The 15371-nt window shown below is 39.9% G+C and overlaps 1 protein-coding gene across 4 annotated transcripts in view; it reads right to left on the bottom strand.

The window, feature by feature from the left end:
- Positions 1–7491: 7491 nt before the first annotated feature.
- LOC133577221 (TBC1 domain family member 20) overlaps positions 7492–15371 on the bottom strand; it is a 16418-nt gene continuing 8538 nt past the window's right edge. For 3 of the 4 annotated variants that reach the window (XM_061930856.1, XM_061930853.2, XM_061930855.1), the window contains exons 3-10: positions 11677–11807; positions 11528–11608; positions 11243–11429; positions 11079–11180; positions 10769–10910; positions 10419–10603; positions 10248–10342; positions 7492–9994 (exon numbers count right to left, since the gene is read on the bottom strand). In XM_061930856.1, the coding sequence (XP_061786840.1) occupies positions 9813–9994; positions 10248–10342; positions 10419–10603; positions 10769–10910; positions 11079–11180; positions 11243–11429; positions 11528–11608; positions 11677–11807 (1105 nt within the window). In that variant the 3' untranslated portion in view covers positions 7492–9812. The remainder of the gene's footprint in view (positions 9995–10247; positions 10343–10418; positions 10604–10768; positions 10911–11078; positions 11181–11242; positions 11430–11527; positions 11609–11676; positions 11808–15371) is intronic. The other variant, XM_061930854.1, reaches the window with a different exon arrangement.

Raw genomic sequence — 15371 nt, 5'->3', positions numbered from 1 at the left:
GAGCCCCTGCCCTTTTTCGCCTCGTCTTAAAAAGTGCCCTTTGCCTGTGTTTTTTTTTTTTTTTTTTTTTAAATAACATTAATAAATTCCTGTCAGGGATGTAAAAAAACCAGCGGTACAAAAGCTCCACGTTTTCTTGTAATACCGGGTTGTTTGACCCTGCCGCTTCCGCCAGAGAGGGAGAGAAAGGGCGAGTGAGTGAGTAAGTGAGAGGAGAGAGAGCCAACTGCGCCCCTGAGGAGACGTCACGTGACAGTGGAGCAACTTGAACCAGTGAGTTATGGTCTAGTCGCCGTCCACTTATTCAGCATCTAATATGAGTAATATTTCAGAAAAACGCTGTATTATTCTATTATTCAATGTGTCAGTTTCTGTTTTTGCCGGACGTCGGAGCACGGCGCATCAATTGAGCACGGCACATCAAGTCCGCACAGAGCAGAGCGGATCGTGCGGGACAGGAAGTAGTGTACAAAATACAAAATAAAACACCAGGTTAATTTTCAAAATAAAATGCACTGTGTTTACGGCAGATCACATTTCTCTCACAGTAGAGGTTTAGATATAACGTTTGTGACTTTGCTATTACTGTGTGGGTTAACAAAATAATAATAATAATAATGATAATAATAAGAAGAAGAATGATAATGATAATAATAATAATAAAGTAATAATAATAATAATAATGATTATTATTATTATTAATAATAATAATAATTTCAGCATTCTGGGGATATAAGATGTAGGTTATCTGTTAGGAATATTACCATCTGTATTTAAACTTGATTCATGTTGATTATGCCTGCAGCACAATGCCAAAAAAAGAAAGGATACAGAAAAGGAAGGAGAAGGAGCGCCAGGAAGCAGCTAAGGGTAGCAGACCTCTTAATGCATGGCTAAAACCAAGTACTAGCATCATGGAAGCCCTGAATTTACATTGAGGAGCATATTTGGGTATGAGTGGCCTCCATTCTACAGCCCTCTACTGGCCCCTGGTCCATATTTTTGGGCCTGTATTGCGTTTCAGTTGTTTAGTCTGAGCATTAAGTGAGAAAGACCATAAGTTACAACTTGATGGTGTTTTCATCAAGTTAAGGGAAGAAGGACAGATTTTCTCATTGAATTTTTTTCCATTTGAGTATTTATTTTTGTATTTTTTTTCAAAGTTCATGTTGCACTGTTCAATGTTCAATATTAAAGTGCTTATCTTTAACAATAAATAGCCTAATAATAAACCAGCGTTTTGTTGCTTTTCATGTCTTCCAAGCCTATGATAATGTGAATTAACTCATTATGACAATAATTTGTTGACACAAAAGAAGTGGCAATCACTTTTACCTACAAAGGACACACAGCTAAGTAGTTAGCTTCCTATTAGCAAATTTAATTCTACATTAATTTCCATATTGTGCAAAGGACCAAAAAAAAATTTCCTGCCCTTTTCTGACTTTGAGCCCCTGCCCCTCTATAATCATGTGCACATCCCTGCAGACGTGCATTCGCAAGTCGCGAAGGAGATGTATTCATGAACAAATCTTTTTTTTAAATGGATTATATTTTTGCACTGTTGCTGTTCTGCTGAGTTAAATCTATAGATTTTTTAAATTTTACTTTCAAACTGTGAGGTTTGGGGATTCTGGGGATTCCATCATTTACCAGGGGTTGTATTGGTTAAATTGTAAACATCCATCCTTAATCATTAGACAAATAATCAATGACCTATGAAAACTTAGTTGCCAAGTATGACATTTTGGCTGGTTGTTTTTTTAACCACGCTTGCACAAATTGTCAAAGCCTTATGAGGTGTATCAAATTTTGTAGTGTTTCGCTAAACAACCTGTATGAGAACTTTCAATTTTCAGTCAATCCAAGTTATTGGGTTTTTCAAAAATTGCGCCATAATGTGGTGCATTTGTCAGGAAATAAAGATCACAGATAACCCAGTAGGGGTGCATGTTTTGATAAATATTCAACCTTTTGAAACTCACGGTTTAGGAGGAGGAGAGTTACAGCATGGACTTGTAATTATTTTCACAGTATGACAGTATGCCATTACGCAACAGTGGAGTTGAGTCAAGGTGCTCCTATTGGCGGCATAGAAGTTGCTTGAGTTTTTCATGAGACAAAAAATATATACATATTGAAACAGGCAGACCCCTGGAGCAGTTGTTGTCCCTGGCGAGCCGTGTGCTTCACACACACTGAAGCACACACGTGCAACAAACATATGAATGCTTTCGTAATTTGCAAAGGTACCTACAGTATAATCAAAGCTACCTTGTGAAATATTTAGTGGTGTTTTGGGGACCAGCTAGGACTCAAAGTGTGTGTGTGCGCGAGTGCGAGAAAGAACCTCCAGACACCCTGAGGCTGTGCGTTGACGTCGGGGCTACATCTGCTCTCGCCTCCTCCTCTCTACTCATCTCACATGCAGGGGGGCTGAGTTGTGTAGTTGGGAAGACCTCAGCTACCCCCTTGTCTGCCCTTAACCCATCCACCTGATGTCCACTAACTTCCTGACAATTTGCCATCCAACCCCCCTTGTCGTTGTCTCCTCCCTCAGGGGGACTTGACAGACAGATGTTCAACATCCCCCACATTGCCCCCCTCCTCACACACCAATATATGACCTCAATTCTCAGGGGGACGCAAGTTGATTCTACAGAGGCAACATCTGTATGGTCACACAAAAGAAGGCTAATTTAGTATTATTTAATTGCACACGGCGACGGACAGCACTCTTAACATGTGGGATCTAAAAATTGTGACCAAAAGAGGCAATTCAATATTTTTATTCAACACAGGCTGAACAGATTAACTTCACTCCGCAAAAAAGCAGCCTCTTTAATGCAACGAAACAGTATGATCATAAATGATCTTGATTAAAATGTCTCCTTCCACATCTGTACTGCACTTTTTCGGTAATCAAATACAAACCCCGTTTCCACATGAGTTGGGAAATTGTGTTAGATGTAAATATAAACGGAATACAATGATTTGCAAATCCTTTTCAACCCAAATTCAGTTGAATATGCTACAAAGACAAGATATTTGATGTTCAAACTCAAACTTTTTTTTTTTTTTTGCAAATAATAATTAACTTAGAATTTCATGACTGCAACACGTGCCAAAGTAGTTGGGAAAGGGCATGTTCATCATTGTTTTACATGGCCTTTCCTTTTAACAACACTCAGTAAACGTTTGGGAACTGAGGAGACACATTTTTTAAGCTTCTCAGATGGAATTCTTTCCCATTCTTGCTTGATGTACAGCTTAAGTTGTTCAACAGTCCGGGGGTCTCCGTTGTGGTATTTTAGGCTTCATGATGTGCCACACATTTTCAATGGGAGACAGGTCTGGACTACAGGCAGGCCAGTCTAGTACCCGCACTATTGTTATGAAGCCACGTTGATGTAACACGTGGCTTGGCATTGTCTTGCTGAAATAAGCAGGGGCGTCCATGGTACCGTTGCTTGGATGGCAACATGTTGCTCCAAAACCTGTATGTACCTTTCAGCATTAGTGGCGCCTTCGCAGATGTTTAAGTTACCCATGTCTTGGGCACTAATACACCCCCATACCATCACAGATGCTGGCTTTTCAACTTTGCGCCTATAACAATCCGGATGGCTCTTTTCCTCTTTGGTCCGGAGGACACAACGTCCACAGTTTCCAAAAACAATTTGAAATGTGGACTCGTCAGACCACATAACACTTTTCCACTTTGTATCAGTCCATCTTAGATGAGCAAAGCCGACGGCGTTTCTGGGTGTTGTTGATAAACGGTTTTCGCCTTGCATAGGAGAGTTTTAACTTGCACTTACAGATGTAGCGACCAACTGTAGTTACTGACAGTGAGTTCCTGAAGTGTTCCTGAGCCCATGTGGTGATATCCTTTACACACTGACGTCGCTTGTTGATGCAGTACAGCCTGAGGGATCGCAGGTCACGGGCTTAGCTGCTTACGTGCAGTGATTTCTCCAGATTCTCTGAACCCTTTGATGATATTACGGACCGTAGATGGTGAAATTCCTAAATTCCTTGCAATAGCTGGTTGAGAAAGGTTTTTCTTAAACTGTTCAACAATTTGCTCACGCATTTGTTGACAAAGTGGTGACCCTCGCCCCATCCTTGTTTGTGAATGACTGAGCATTTCATGGAATCTACTTTTATACCCAATCATGGCACCCACCTGTTCCCAATTTGCCTGTTCACCTGTGGGATGTTCCAAATAAGTGTTTGATGAGCATTCCTCAACTTTATCAGTATTTATTGCCATATTTCTCAACTTCTTTATCACATGTTGCTGGCATCAAATTCCAAAGTTAATAATTTGCAAAAAAAATGTTTTTATCAGTTTGTACATCAAATATGTTGTCTTTGTAGCATATTCAACTGAATATGGGTTGAAAAGGATTTGCAAATCATTGTATTCCGTTTATATTTACATCCAACACAATTTCCCAACTCATATGGAAACGGGGTTTGTAGAAGTGGTCGATAAAAGCACTTGAAGTGTTTGCTGCGCAAGCTTGAGCGGAGACCCGCCTCCACAAGCCCAAAGACATTACCACTGATGTGCAAACTGTGCAGAAAACCTCCAGAAGTAGGTTTGCCGAAAAAATTCCCATCCAAATCCCAACATGTATTACGTATCTGAATCAATTAAAATTTTCAAGAAACTACTTTCAAAAATTGTTGTTGTTTTTTTACAAGCTGGGTTGCCAAGCCTTTTTGCCTCCATGGGCTAAAGTGAAAATGTGCACCGCCAAGGTCCTTGGTTCGATTCCCAGGCTTGGGGTCTTTCTGTGTGGAGTTTGCATGTTCTCCTTGTGACTGCTTGGGTTCCCAATGAATAGATACATTTAAAGCATTCAGCAGCACCATGAGTGAGGAGGTAAGCCCCATACCTTCATATACAAACCCCGTTTCCAAATGAGTTGGGAAATTGTGTTAGATGTAAATATAAACGGAATACAATGATTTGCAAATCATTTTCAACCCATATTCAGTTGAATATGCAACAAAGACAACATATTTGATGTTCAAACTGATAAAAAAAAAAACTTTTTTGCAAGTAATCATTAACTTTAGAATTTGATGCCAGCAACACGTGACAAAGAAGTTGGGAAAGGTGGCAATAAATACTGATAAAGTTGAGGAATGCTCATCAAACTCTTATTTGGAACATCCCACAGGTGTGCAGGCTAATTGGGAACAGGTGGGTGCCATGATTGGGTATAAAAACAGCTTCTCAAAAAATGCTCAGTCTTTCACAAGAAAGGATGGGGCGAGGTACACCCCTTTGTCCACAACTGCGTGAGCAAATAGTCAAACAGTTAAGAACAACGTTTCTCAAAGTGCAATTGCAAGAAATTTAGGGATTTCAACATGTAAGCGACATGGCCGGAAACCAACATTAAATGACCGTGACCTTTGATCCCTCAGACGGCACTGTATCAAAAACCGACATCAATCTCTAAAGGATATCACCACATGGGCTCAGGAACACTTCAGAAAACCACTGTCACTAAATACAGTTCGTCTCTACATCTGTAAGTGCAAGTAAAAGCTCTACTATGCAAAGCGAAAGCCATTTATCAACAACATCCAAAAACGTCGCCGGCTTCTCTGGGCCCGAGATCATCTAAGATGGACTCATGCAAAGTGGAAAAGTGTTCTGACGAGTCCACATTTCAAATTGTTTTTGGAAATATGTGTGGCGCATTATGAAGCGTAAAATACGACAGCGGAGACCCCGGACTGTTGAACGACTGAAGCTCTACATAAAACAAGAATGAGAAAGAATTCCACTTTCAAAGCTTCAACAATTAGTTTCCTCAGTTCCCAATCGTTTGAGTGTTGTTAAAAGAAAAGGTGATGTAACACAGTGGTGAACATGCAGTTTCCCAACTACTTTGGCACATGTTGCAGCCATGAAATTCTAAGTTAATTATTATTTGCAAAAAAAATAAATAAAAGTTTTTGAGTTTGAACATCAAATATCTTGTATTTGTAGTGCATTCAATTGAATATGGGTTGAAAAGGATTTGCAAATCATTGTATTCCGTTTATATTTACATCTAACACAATTTCCCAACTCATATGGAAACGGGGTTTGTACAAAAGGTAGTGGCGATCGTCATGATCTATAGACGGCATAGTTATCAGCCTTGCGTTCGTGCCATCAATGTTTGTGTGAACTTAAAAGAGGTCAATATCAATAACTATTGAATTTGGGAAGGCATTGTGGGGAGGCGTGGCCGGCAGACCGACAGCGAGGCAGGGCACGCCGGGGCCGACTGCAAGATGGCGGCGAGGAGGCGTGGCCGGCGGCGAGGCGGGGCGCGCCGGCATCGACGCCGTAACAAGTATCAGGTGCGTGGATCGCACACCTGGGCACAATTATATAATCAACTCTAAGTGTAAAAGGGCGGCAGCAGAGAACGACGGGGCAGCAGAGGAGAGCGAGCAGCACATGTAGCCCGCAAGAGACAGAGAGCAAGAGGCAGACGAAGACGCGGCCGACTGAAAAGTGGACCGAAGAGCGAGCAGTGGAGGAGGAAGGAGCTGAAAAGCGATCCGACCTGCGACTGAGTTTGATTGAAAAATAAACAAAGTCAAAGCTGCTTGCAGTCATGTCAATCCTTGGTGGTCCATGGAACCCCGACAGTGAGAGACTGTCACAGCCATCTTTTAGTGGACCAAACAAAACAACTCAGCGGGCCAAATTTGAACCCCTGGTCCCCATTTCGGGCCACCCTGATATACAGGCGCTATGTGTATACATCATACTGTACGTCAGCAGCCAAGAGGAGCATTTGTAACCTGTAACCCATTTTTAAAAGGTGTTATTATAATTTATATACCTGATAATATACTGTGAGAACCGGTTTGAATCGAGAATCTAATCAGAATCAAATTCAATCGTGCGTTGTTAGATTCACATCCCTATCTAAAAGCTTGCAGCGTTTGGCAACACTTTGCCCCTTTGGTAAAATATGTAAAGTTGTTTTCAAAAACGGCTGTTTTAAAGATTCGTGGCACATTGTGTGTACAAATAAAATAAAGAACAATTTTACAACATTTTCAAAATACAGAAAAAAGGCCTTAAGTAATGAGAAAGTTAGGAAATACTGATAATAAACACTAAGATATGTATAACATTTCTTTAGCTTTTTTATTTTATTTTTTATTATTATCATTTGCCTATTTAATTACAGATGACATGACGTCAGCACCACCTGGTTGTCAAAACTATCTAACTTGTACTTGAAAATTGAGTTTCCAGGAAGGAAATTGACAATATCATGCAGCCCTAATTGTGATACATGTAAAGGCACATGAAGTAGCAAATTAAATGCAAGCTAAAGGTGTATTTATATTTGTGGTGGAGATAAAACTAACATTTCTACAGCATAAACTTAAACTAAAAAAGGTTTACATGAATGCCAAGCACATGTATATTACATACAATATTATGGCTCAATGCAATGCAACAAGATCCTTTTAATTGCCAGATTGTTACAATAAATACAAGTTATCAAGCAGGCAACAAGAGCACCATGGCACACAAAAAACAGGCCAGTGACGCACAAACTGATTACGGACCAGCAAACAAGGTTTGATTCATTGATGGTCTTATTAAAAAGTGATCAACAATAAAAGTCTCAGTTCTAGTCCAGGCCTCTTAACTAGCTAAGTAATAAGAGCGACAGATTGACTGGATTGTTAATTACTCAGCTCAGCAACCCTGCTCTGATTGCCTCCAGCTGCCCTGGAGACGTACACGTCTAGGTTGAACTAACCTTTTAACCCTCTGGTGTTTTTATTTTGTTGTGTTTGTTTTGATGAGCTGCACTTAAAACACTTGTGAGGATTCACACGTTGCACAGCAACTTTAAATCAATGACACATGCTGGCCATTAGCCTGACGAGAGGGGTGATACGAGGGAGGACCGCGCTGAGCCGCAACTCTAGCAAAGTTGTGCTAACAGATGCAGTTGGGTCGCGTGCTCATAACAAGCCGATAAATATTTCATCGCAAAGTCGGCAAACGCGGCAGACAGCGCTTTGCCTTGTTTGTATTATTGATTCATTTTAAGTTCTGAAACGCCACAATTATATTCTAACAAAGTACCTTGGACAGATAGTGAGCGTGTAGTTATTTTTCCACAAATTAACACAAATTATAATTTTTTCCCATTACATTTGGTAAAAACAGCGTGCGACACAAATGCTTGTGACATATGACACTCAAGTAAAAGCAGCCTTTCAGGTGCATGCCTGCATAAGGCTGCTTGGGGGTATTTCCTCGATTGATCAGCAAAAATATATACATACTTCAATGCCTCTATCGCACATGTGCAAAATTGCAGCATGGTTGATTTGTGTACATACAGTATCTCACAGACACCTGTAGCAATAAATAGCGCCTGGATTTTTGTCATCTCTGCACCTCTCCTCACAACAAGAAGCTTTGAGCTCTTAAATCATTTCTCATATTGCTTTGGCCAGAGGCACTTTTTGGCTTCTAGATACAGCTGCAGAGTGCATTACAAAAACTAAACTAAAATATATAATTCATTTCTAAAAGACGCGTGCACACACACACTCACACACACAGTAATAATAGACTAAAGCTGAGTAATGCCGACGACAGTGTGGCACTGTAACCTGAATGTAAAGCATTTCAAACCATGTCCCACTAAGCTACTTCTTCGAGGGAAACTGCACTTATGCATCCTAATAGTAAATAAATGCGATCAAAAGTCTGCTTACAATAGAGCTTATGAGAGTCACTCTATTCTGCCTATAGAACCCTTAGAAAAACACCTCCATTAAAGTTTTACATACATGCTGTTAAGTATTGATGTAATGTAGTAAAAGGCACACTTATAATAACGTAATATTTACGTATTTTGCTCATTTTGAGCATACGTGGCTCAATAATTTAAAAAATGCATCGCAATGTTCGCTTTTTTCTTCCACAACATCACTGATTATTACTTACTGCAGACTTCATGAGAGATAAACATAATAAAACATCACTTACAATACAATGTCTGCTGTCATAAGGATGCCGATTTATAGAATCTTGTTAAATTCCCGTTTAGATGAAGAATGACTCATTATCCTGCGAAGGGTGTTGGAACCAAGCAAATTTCCGTGTCTTTCTCACAATTTCCAGGTCTAAATTGGCTGTCAAAGTGCACCAATTTGTCGGCTTACGTCTTATTCAGCACTTTGGCTACCCCTGTGGTAAATTTTAAATGTGCTTTATAAATAAAGTTGATTTGATTTGATATTCTACAATATATTTCCACGAGCTCTGACGCGAGAGCAGCTCACCAGCCAATGATGTCAATATAGCCAAACTAGCTAGTGATCACAGCGCTGCTATATTTGTCAGCATTAGCGCTTGTAATAACAGTATCACTAACACTTGGTTAATATTTAAGTCGCAAAATGTAAATGGAGTATTGTTGGCGCTTTTTGAATGGTTATTTACTTGGACCTCTTATTGGCTCCATTTTAAGCAGAAATTTTATGTATGCTTAATTAGAAGTTGGAATGCATTAAAAAAAAATATATATATATATATATATATATATATATATCGTCTTGTCTTTCATATTGATTGGGGACAACATGCAAAATTCCAAAAAAAGTGCAGTTCCCCTTTAAAATAAAATCCCCTTTGTTTCCATAAAACTAATTTCCCCTTAAGATATACGCATATATATATATATATGCTTCTAGTCCTCACACAAGAAAAAGCCTCTTAAGACCCTTTAAACGAATACGGCGTCGCCTCAGAAGAGCTGCAGCAACACATCGGGTCCCCAGTCCAAGGCTGTCTGAGCCACCGCGAACACTGCCGCTCCCAGCGTCGCCGACAGCCCCAACACGGCCATCTTCACCATCCTGCTCCCCTTCCCCCAACGCTGGCCTCCGTCCCGGGGCAAAGCCTCATCCAAGCCTGAGTGACGAGCTGCTACGAGCACAAATCAGGGGGTGGGGGGGTGATGGCAATACATTGTTTGTCCAGTGGGGGAATGCTGCAGCATGTTTTAGATCGCATACATTAAAAGGAACCTGGTAGGGATAATGCACCTTTTTGTCCTTATCTGCTATATTTACATTTACACTTGATGGCATGGTCTACAGCATTTGTTTACTTGTTATTGATTGGCCTCTGGTCTCTGATAATTATTTGACTACTTTATTTAGTACTAGAGAATTATTACCTCGTTTGGAGGATGTAGTAAGGCGCTGGAGTACTGAGTCTGGTCTCTGGTGGAGCGTCGCAAGCTGAAACGTCTTGAAGTTACTCATTGACTGGCTGCGGAAGAACACATAAAAAAGTTGTGCGTCAGTCAAGGAAGGCTTCTTTACACAGGGCCTTTAACCTTCCTCACCTTTTACGAGACCGCAGCTCCGCCCGCTTGGCCAGCAAGGAGGGAGGGAAGCGGACAAACAGCTCCTGCGACTGGCCGATGAGGCGCTCATAAGGGAGGTCCTGGGGGATGCGCGAGAGGAGGTGGTGCACCATGGCCATGTCACATTCCGTCTGCTTCACCTCCTTCTCCCTGTGCAACACGATCTGTTGAGTTGGAGGAGGAAGAGGAGGACGTTTCATCCATGAAGCTGCTCAGTGAGGTCAGACATGGATCACACACTACAGTAAATGTAAGAGTGAACCAGTCAATTGAGGAAGCATGAACTACATTCTATATATCATGTAACAAACGGCTTTTCACATGCTTACTGTAGCAGCTAGGTAGATGGGCATCATGGGGTGAGAGGCCAAGAAGAAGTCGTAGAGTCTCAGTGTGAGTTTGGGCTCCAACAGGACATGTCCATACCACGTGATGAGCCAGGACAAAGCAAAGATGGTCCCCACCTCCGCTCTAAGAGAAAACACGGATAAAACAGTGCTGTTATGTCTGCAAACACCCGAAGAAACACAAGGACACAAATAGTGAATACACCAAAGCAATGGTTTGACTGTGCGTCCAGGTCAGCACTTTACCGCCCTCTAGAGGCAATCATGCACATTACGTTGATGTTTTTTTCACCTGATCATGAAGTCATGAAGCTCCTTGTCCACTTCTTCCAATAAAGGCATCAAATAGTTTAAAATATGTTTGGTGCTGTCCATTGTGGGGTCCATGAAATCCCTAAAAAGTTATTGTATTGTAAAGAGAAGTGTTTTTCTTTTAAGATACAAATAAATTACTACCTGAGGTGATATTTGGATAAGGTGTGCAGCATTGCGATGGTCATCCGCTCACCAACAACCAGTAACAGCGTGACCGCCACGTCGTGGTAGCCCTGGTAGTAGTTCAGCTGGGGGTTGCATCTTAAAACCTCTAGTATGACGTCAATGAGCTGTTCTTGTAGAACATCTCTTTCTGTAGACAGCATACCTTAGAAAGAAGAAATCGCAAACTGAAATCAATTTCTGGAGGTTGCTGGATCGGTCTCATGCTGTTTTTTGTAAATTGATTGAAAACAGTAAACAGACATTTCGGGAAGCGCTTCATGGATCTCCTGACATCCATGACAATCTGGTTGTAGTCCTTTTGGTTCTCCCGCCCAGCTCTCCCTGGTATACAATATTGTATTTTGCATGGCATTTATTGAAATCTACATATTATTCTGTGGAGTACTTACCAGGTTTATAAGGCAGTTCATATACATTGATGTTAAGTAGTTTAGGCCACACTCTTCTCCGCAGTTCATCTGTAAACAGTCCCCCTTTGCTGGTGGCAGCCCTCTGGAGGGTCTCAATATCCACCGGATCACTGAAAAAGACACTGTTTAGAAAAATGGCCTTTACGCTTATTACCGCTTTTTATACCAACAGGATCTCTGCAAGTTTCAACAAGTCAAATTTAAAACTTTTTAAGACCATGTTGAACATAATTTAAGACCATTTAACATTCATATGGACAAAAAAAGTACAGAGACAAAGGAAAATCAGAGGGCCAGAATGAATTGTAACTATATTAATTAACACTGTTCTTTCACATTGGAAAATTACATGGTTAAAACAACTAAATACACCAAAAGCTTCTCTATAATAAACTAATTGAAAAAAATATCAGCAATCATCATAACGCCATTTTTCAGATTTGCCATAACAGTTTTCATGCAGAAGGTGCAGTGTGCTTCATACCAAGTGCTTTCATGTCACAACAACCAGAACGTCAGCAATGGTAGAGGAAAGCACAACAATACATTGTCAGTAAAATAAACTGTTAGCATCTCTGCTAAATCTAAATGGTCAACTTTTGCAGTGTATTGCGGCTGTCGGAAATGAGCAAACAGATAAAGACATCTACAGTACTATTTGGCCCAATCCCAATACACCCCCTCACTCACTGCCACTAGCCCTCACCCACTACCACTACACCCTTTAAATTAAGTAAAAAGGGGGAAAGCTTTGTAATCTTCATTAGGAATTGGTACACCACTCGCTACGTCACTGCATAGTTTACGTTCGGGCACGTACACGACTACGTAGTTAGGTTTGCACATACATCCACCGAGAGTCGTACCGACACCAATATTTTGGTACCAAAATGTATATCGTTATGTATTTCAATACTTTTTGATTGGACCACAAACAATGTCATTATTGGCTTCATTTTAACAGAACCTTTATGATAAAACATATGATTAAACATTCTTATTGCATCTAATTGACAATTAAAAAAGATTGCAATTAAAATTAAAAGGGTTTTTACTATTGCACTCAAATAACAGTGTCCACTTATTTTACATATTAGATAAAGCCTGTCACAATCTAGAATTAGGTCAGAATAGAATAGAAAGCTTTATTGACATTGTATTGAATGCTTCATGATTTACGGTTACCAATATTGAGCTGTGCTTTAAGACAAATAAAATACTTAGCAAACAGTGAAAACAAGGCTAAAAATACACAAATAAGACAAGTAGCATGTAAAACACACATTGTTAAAGATAAAACACAAATGAAACGGTGGGAATTTGTTACAAAATTCAGTCAATTAACTTGCATTATTTTACATTACATGGGCGGTTTGGACTGCTCTAATAATTTTCAACATGCCAACCAGGTGTGTATGCATGTCTCGTATCTACAGAATATGTGCATTGGGGAAGCTGTTAACAATATTACCTGCCACGCTTTAAACTCCTTGTGCAGGTCAGAATGTTTGTTATTTAAATGTTTACCTAAAATTTAAGCAACGGTGGTAATGGCGAGGCATGTTTTAAAGCAGCACGGCACTTCCATGTTTAAAGCATCACCTTTATTGACAGTTCTGAAGCCCAAATACCTTCATATTGCCTTTCACGCAGCCTTTTTCTTAACCAGTAGACTTGCTGTTATTTTGTCATTCTATTGGACGATTATTATGATTTTATGTGCTCAGTGTGTGTGTTTTGGCACACGAATGCGGCGCTCCGCAACGCAGCAAGGTCACCGCCGCACGGCAGCACATGGGGATGAAAAATAACTACGGTTGTTTTCCACAAGCAGTAAAACTTTTTTTAATTAATTAGAAGAGTGGTAGTTTATTAGTAGTGTTGTACTGTACAATCCTATAGTACCACAATTAGACAACAAACACAACAATGAAGTTAACGGGTGAGCTTGTTTTTTTTTTTTTTACATTCATCATGCTTCGGTTGATGAATAAACAAAGAACTACACGGAGAAGAAGCCGTCATCTACGACTGTTGTATCTTCTGAAATTTTTGAAGGTATGTAACGTTAATGTTTTCACATTTGCAAGCTTTAAAGTTTTATAATTTTAGTATTATCATTTAGTATTTTAGCCTAACGTTAGGTAGCGTGGCCAGCTGGCTAACATTACAAATTAACGTTCCAAACTAACATGTAATATATTATATACCTTGTGCAGAAATTGTGCATTTTTCTCAGGCCCTACAACTTGCTGACAACATGCTGACAACTTTGTCAGCATCTGAAATGCCTCACTCTGAAGGGCTAGATTCATACCCTCTACTCCTCGTTATGCCCACTACCCATACATGCAAAGACTCATTGGGACACCACTTCACGGGAATGCGCAAAGCGTAGGCATAGGGCTCAAAAGTAGGGTGAGGGGGTGGGATTGGGCCTAGCTGTATCTGCGCAAAGTTGTGAAAAACAGAGCGCAGACAAAGCGATTGTCTAACAAGAAAGAAGGCGATTATGGCTTGCAAGCCGCAAACAAAATTTGGATGTGAAGTGTGGACAACATTCAAATTTGCTCAGCTCATTTTGTATCTGGTATGTATGAATACATTTTTAGCTGTTCTTGTGACTTTTTTGATAACATATTGCTAATAAAGAAGGACTAGTTTTTAATTTAAGCGTGATAAGATGAAATTCACAAATCTTACTTGCTTTCCTCACCCCATCAAAAATTTTAAAACACACAACCTTTATAGCTTTTAATTTCAGTTGCTGTATAAACTTGCAGAAAGAAATTAGGCATGAAAAGCTACGGTAACCTGAATTTTTTGTAATAAATAATAGAAATGATATGAGAATTATCTTTTCTTTTTATAGTTTTACTGTTGTGAGTACACTTCTACCACAGAGAAACGAGCGTGTGCTTACTGTATGTAATAGTTTGATTTCACTAGTAAACATCTCGTATTGATCTACCTCGGAAAATGACACCACTTTACCCACATAACACTCCTTTGGGGGGTTAAGTTGATCCTTGTATAGTGTGCAAGTGTTTGTGGCGTTTCAGCATCTTTTGGACATGGACATATGCTGGATTTTTGACTTTCACATTATCATTCCATTCACTTTCACTGCAATGTTTACAAACCCTTCCCTCCTCGATGGGTCCACATCCGGGTTCCAAACACTTTATATAGTTTCCATCCAAGCTTGCATTAAATTGATCACCCCGTAGCCATTAATCGTTGAACTTTCAATTACCCATGTTATGCAAGTAATTCGGCTTTGCTGTGGGCTTTTACTTAGTTTTCTGCGCTGCTATGCTCAGCTGTAACAACACATCGCTGCGCACGCAGCACACGAGCTGATGGTGCGGGATATATTCCGACCGGGGCAGCACAGGTACCTTGGTTCTGTTTTGTAGTTACAATATAGCGCCCTCAAAAATATATACACATTTAAAAGCAAGACTGAAGTTTATGCATGTTTTAAATAAAAGTAACGTTAATATATTTTAAGACCTTTCAAATTCTCATTTAAATTCTTTTATAAGATTTTAGGAGAATTGTAGGCATTTAAGGCCTTAAATTCAAATAGTTGGATTTAAGACATTTTAAGACCCCGCGGGAACCTTGGCCGTGTTTTGTGTGTTTTGACAATAGTCAATAGTGCTGTGTGT

This window comes from Nerophis lumbriciformis, linkage group LG37 (genome assembly GCF_033978685.3).
Source record: "Nerophis lumbriciformis linkage group LG37, RoL_Nlum_v2.1, whole genome shotgun sequence".
NCBI classification, from domain to species: Eukaryota; Metazoa; Chordata; class Actinopteri; order Syngnathiformes; family Syngnathidae; genus Nerophis; species Nerophis lumbriciformis.
This window is presented reverse-complemented; position numbering and strand designations above follow the sequence as displayed.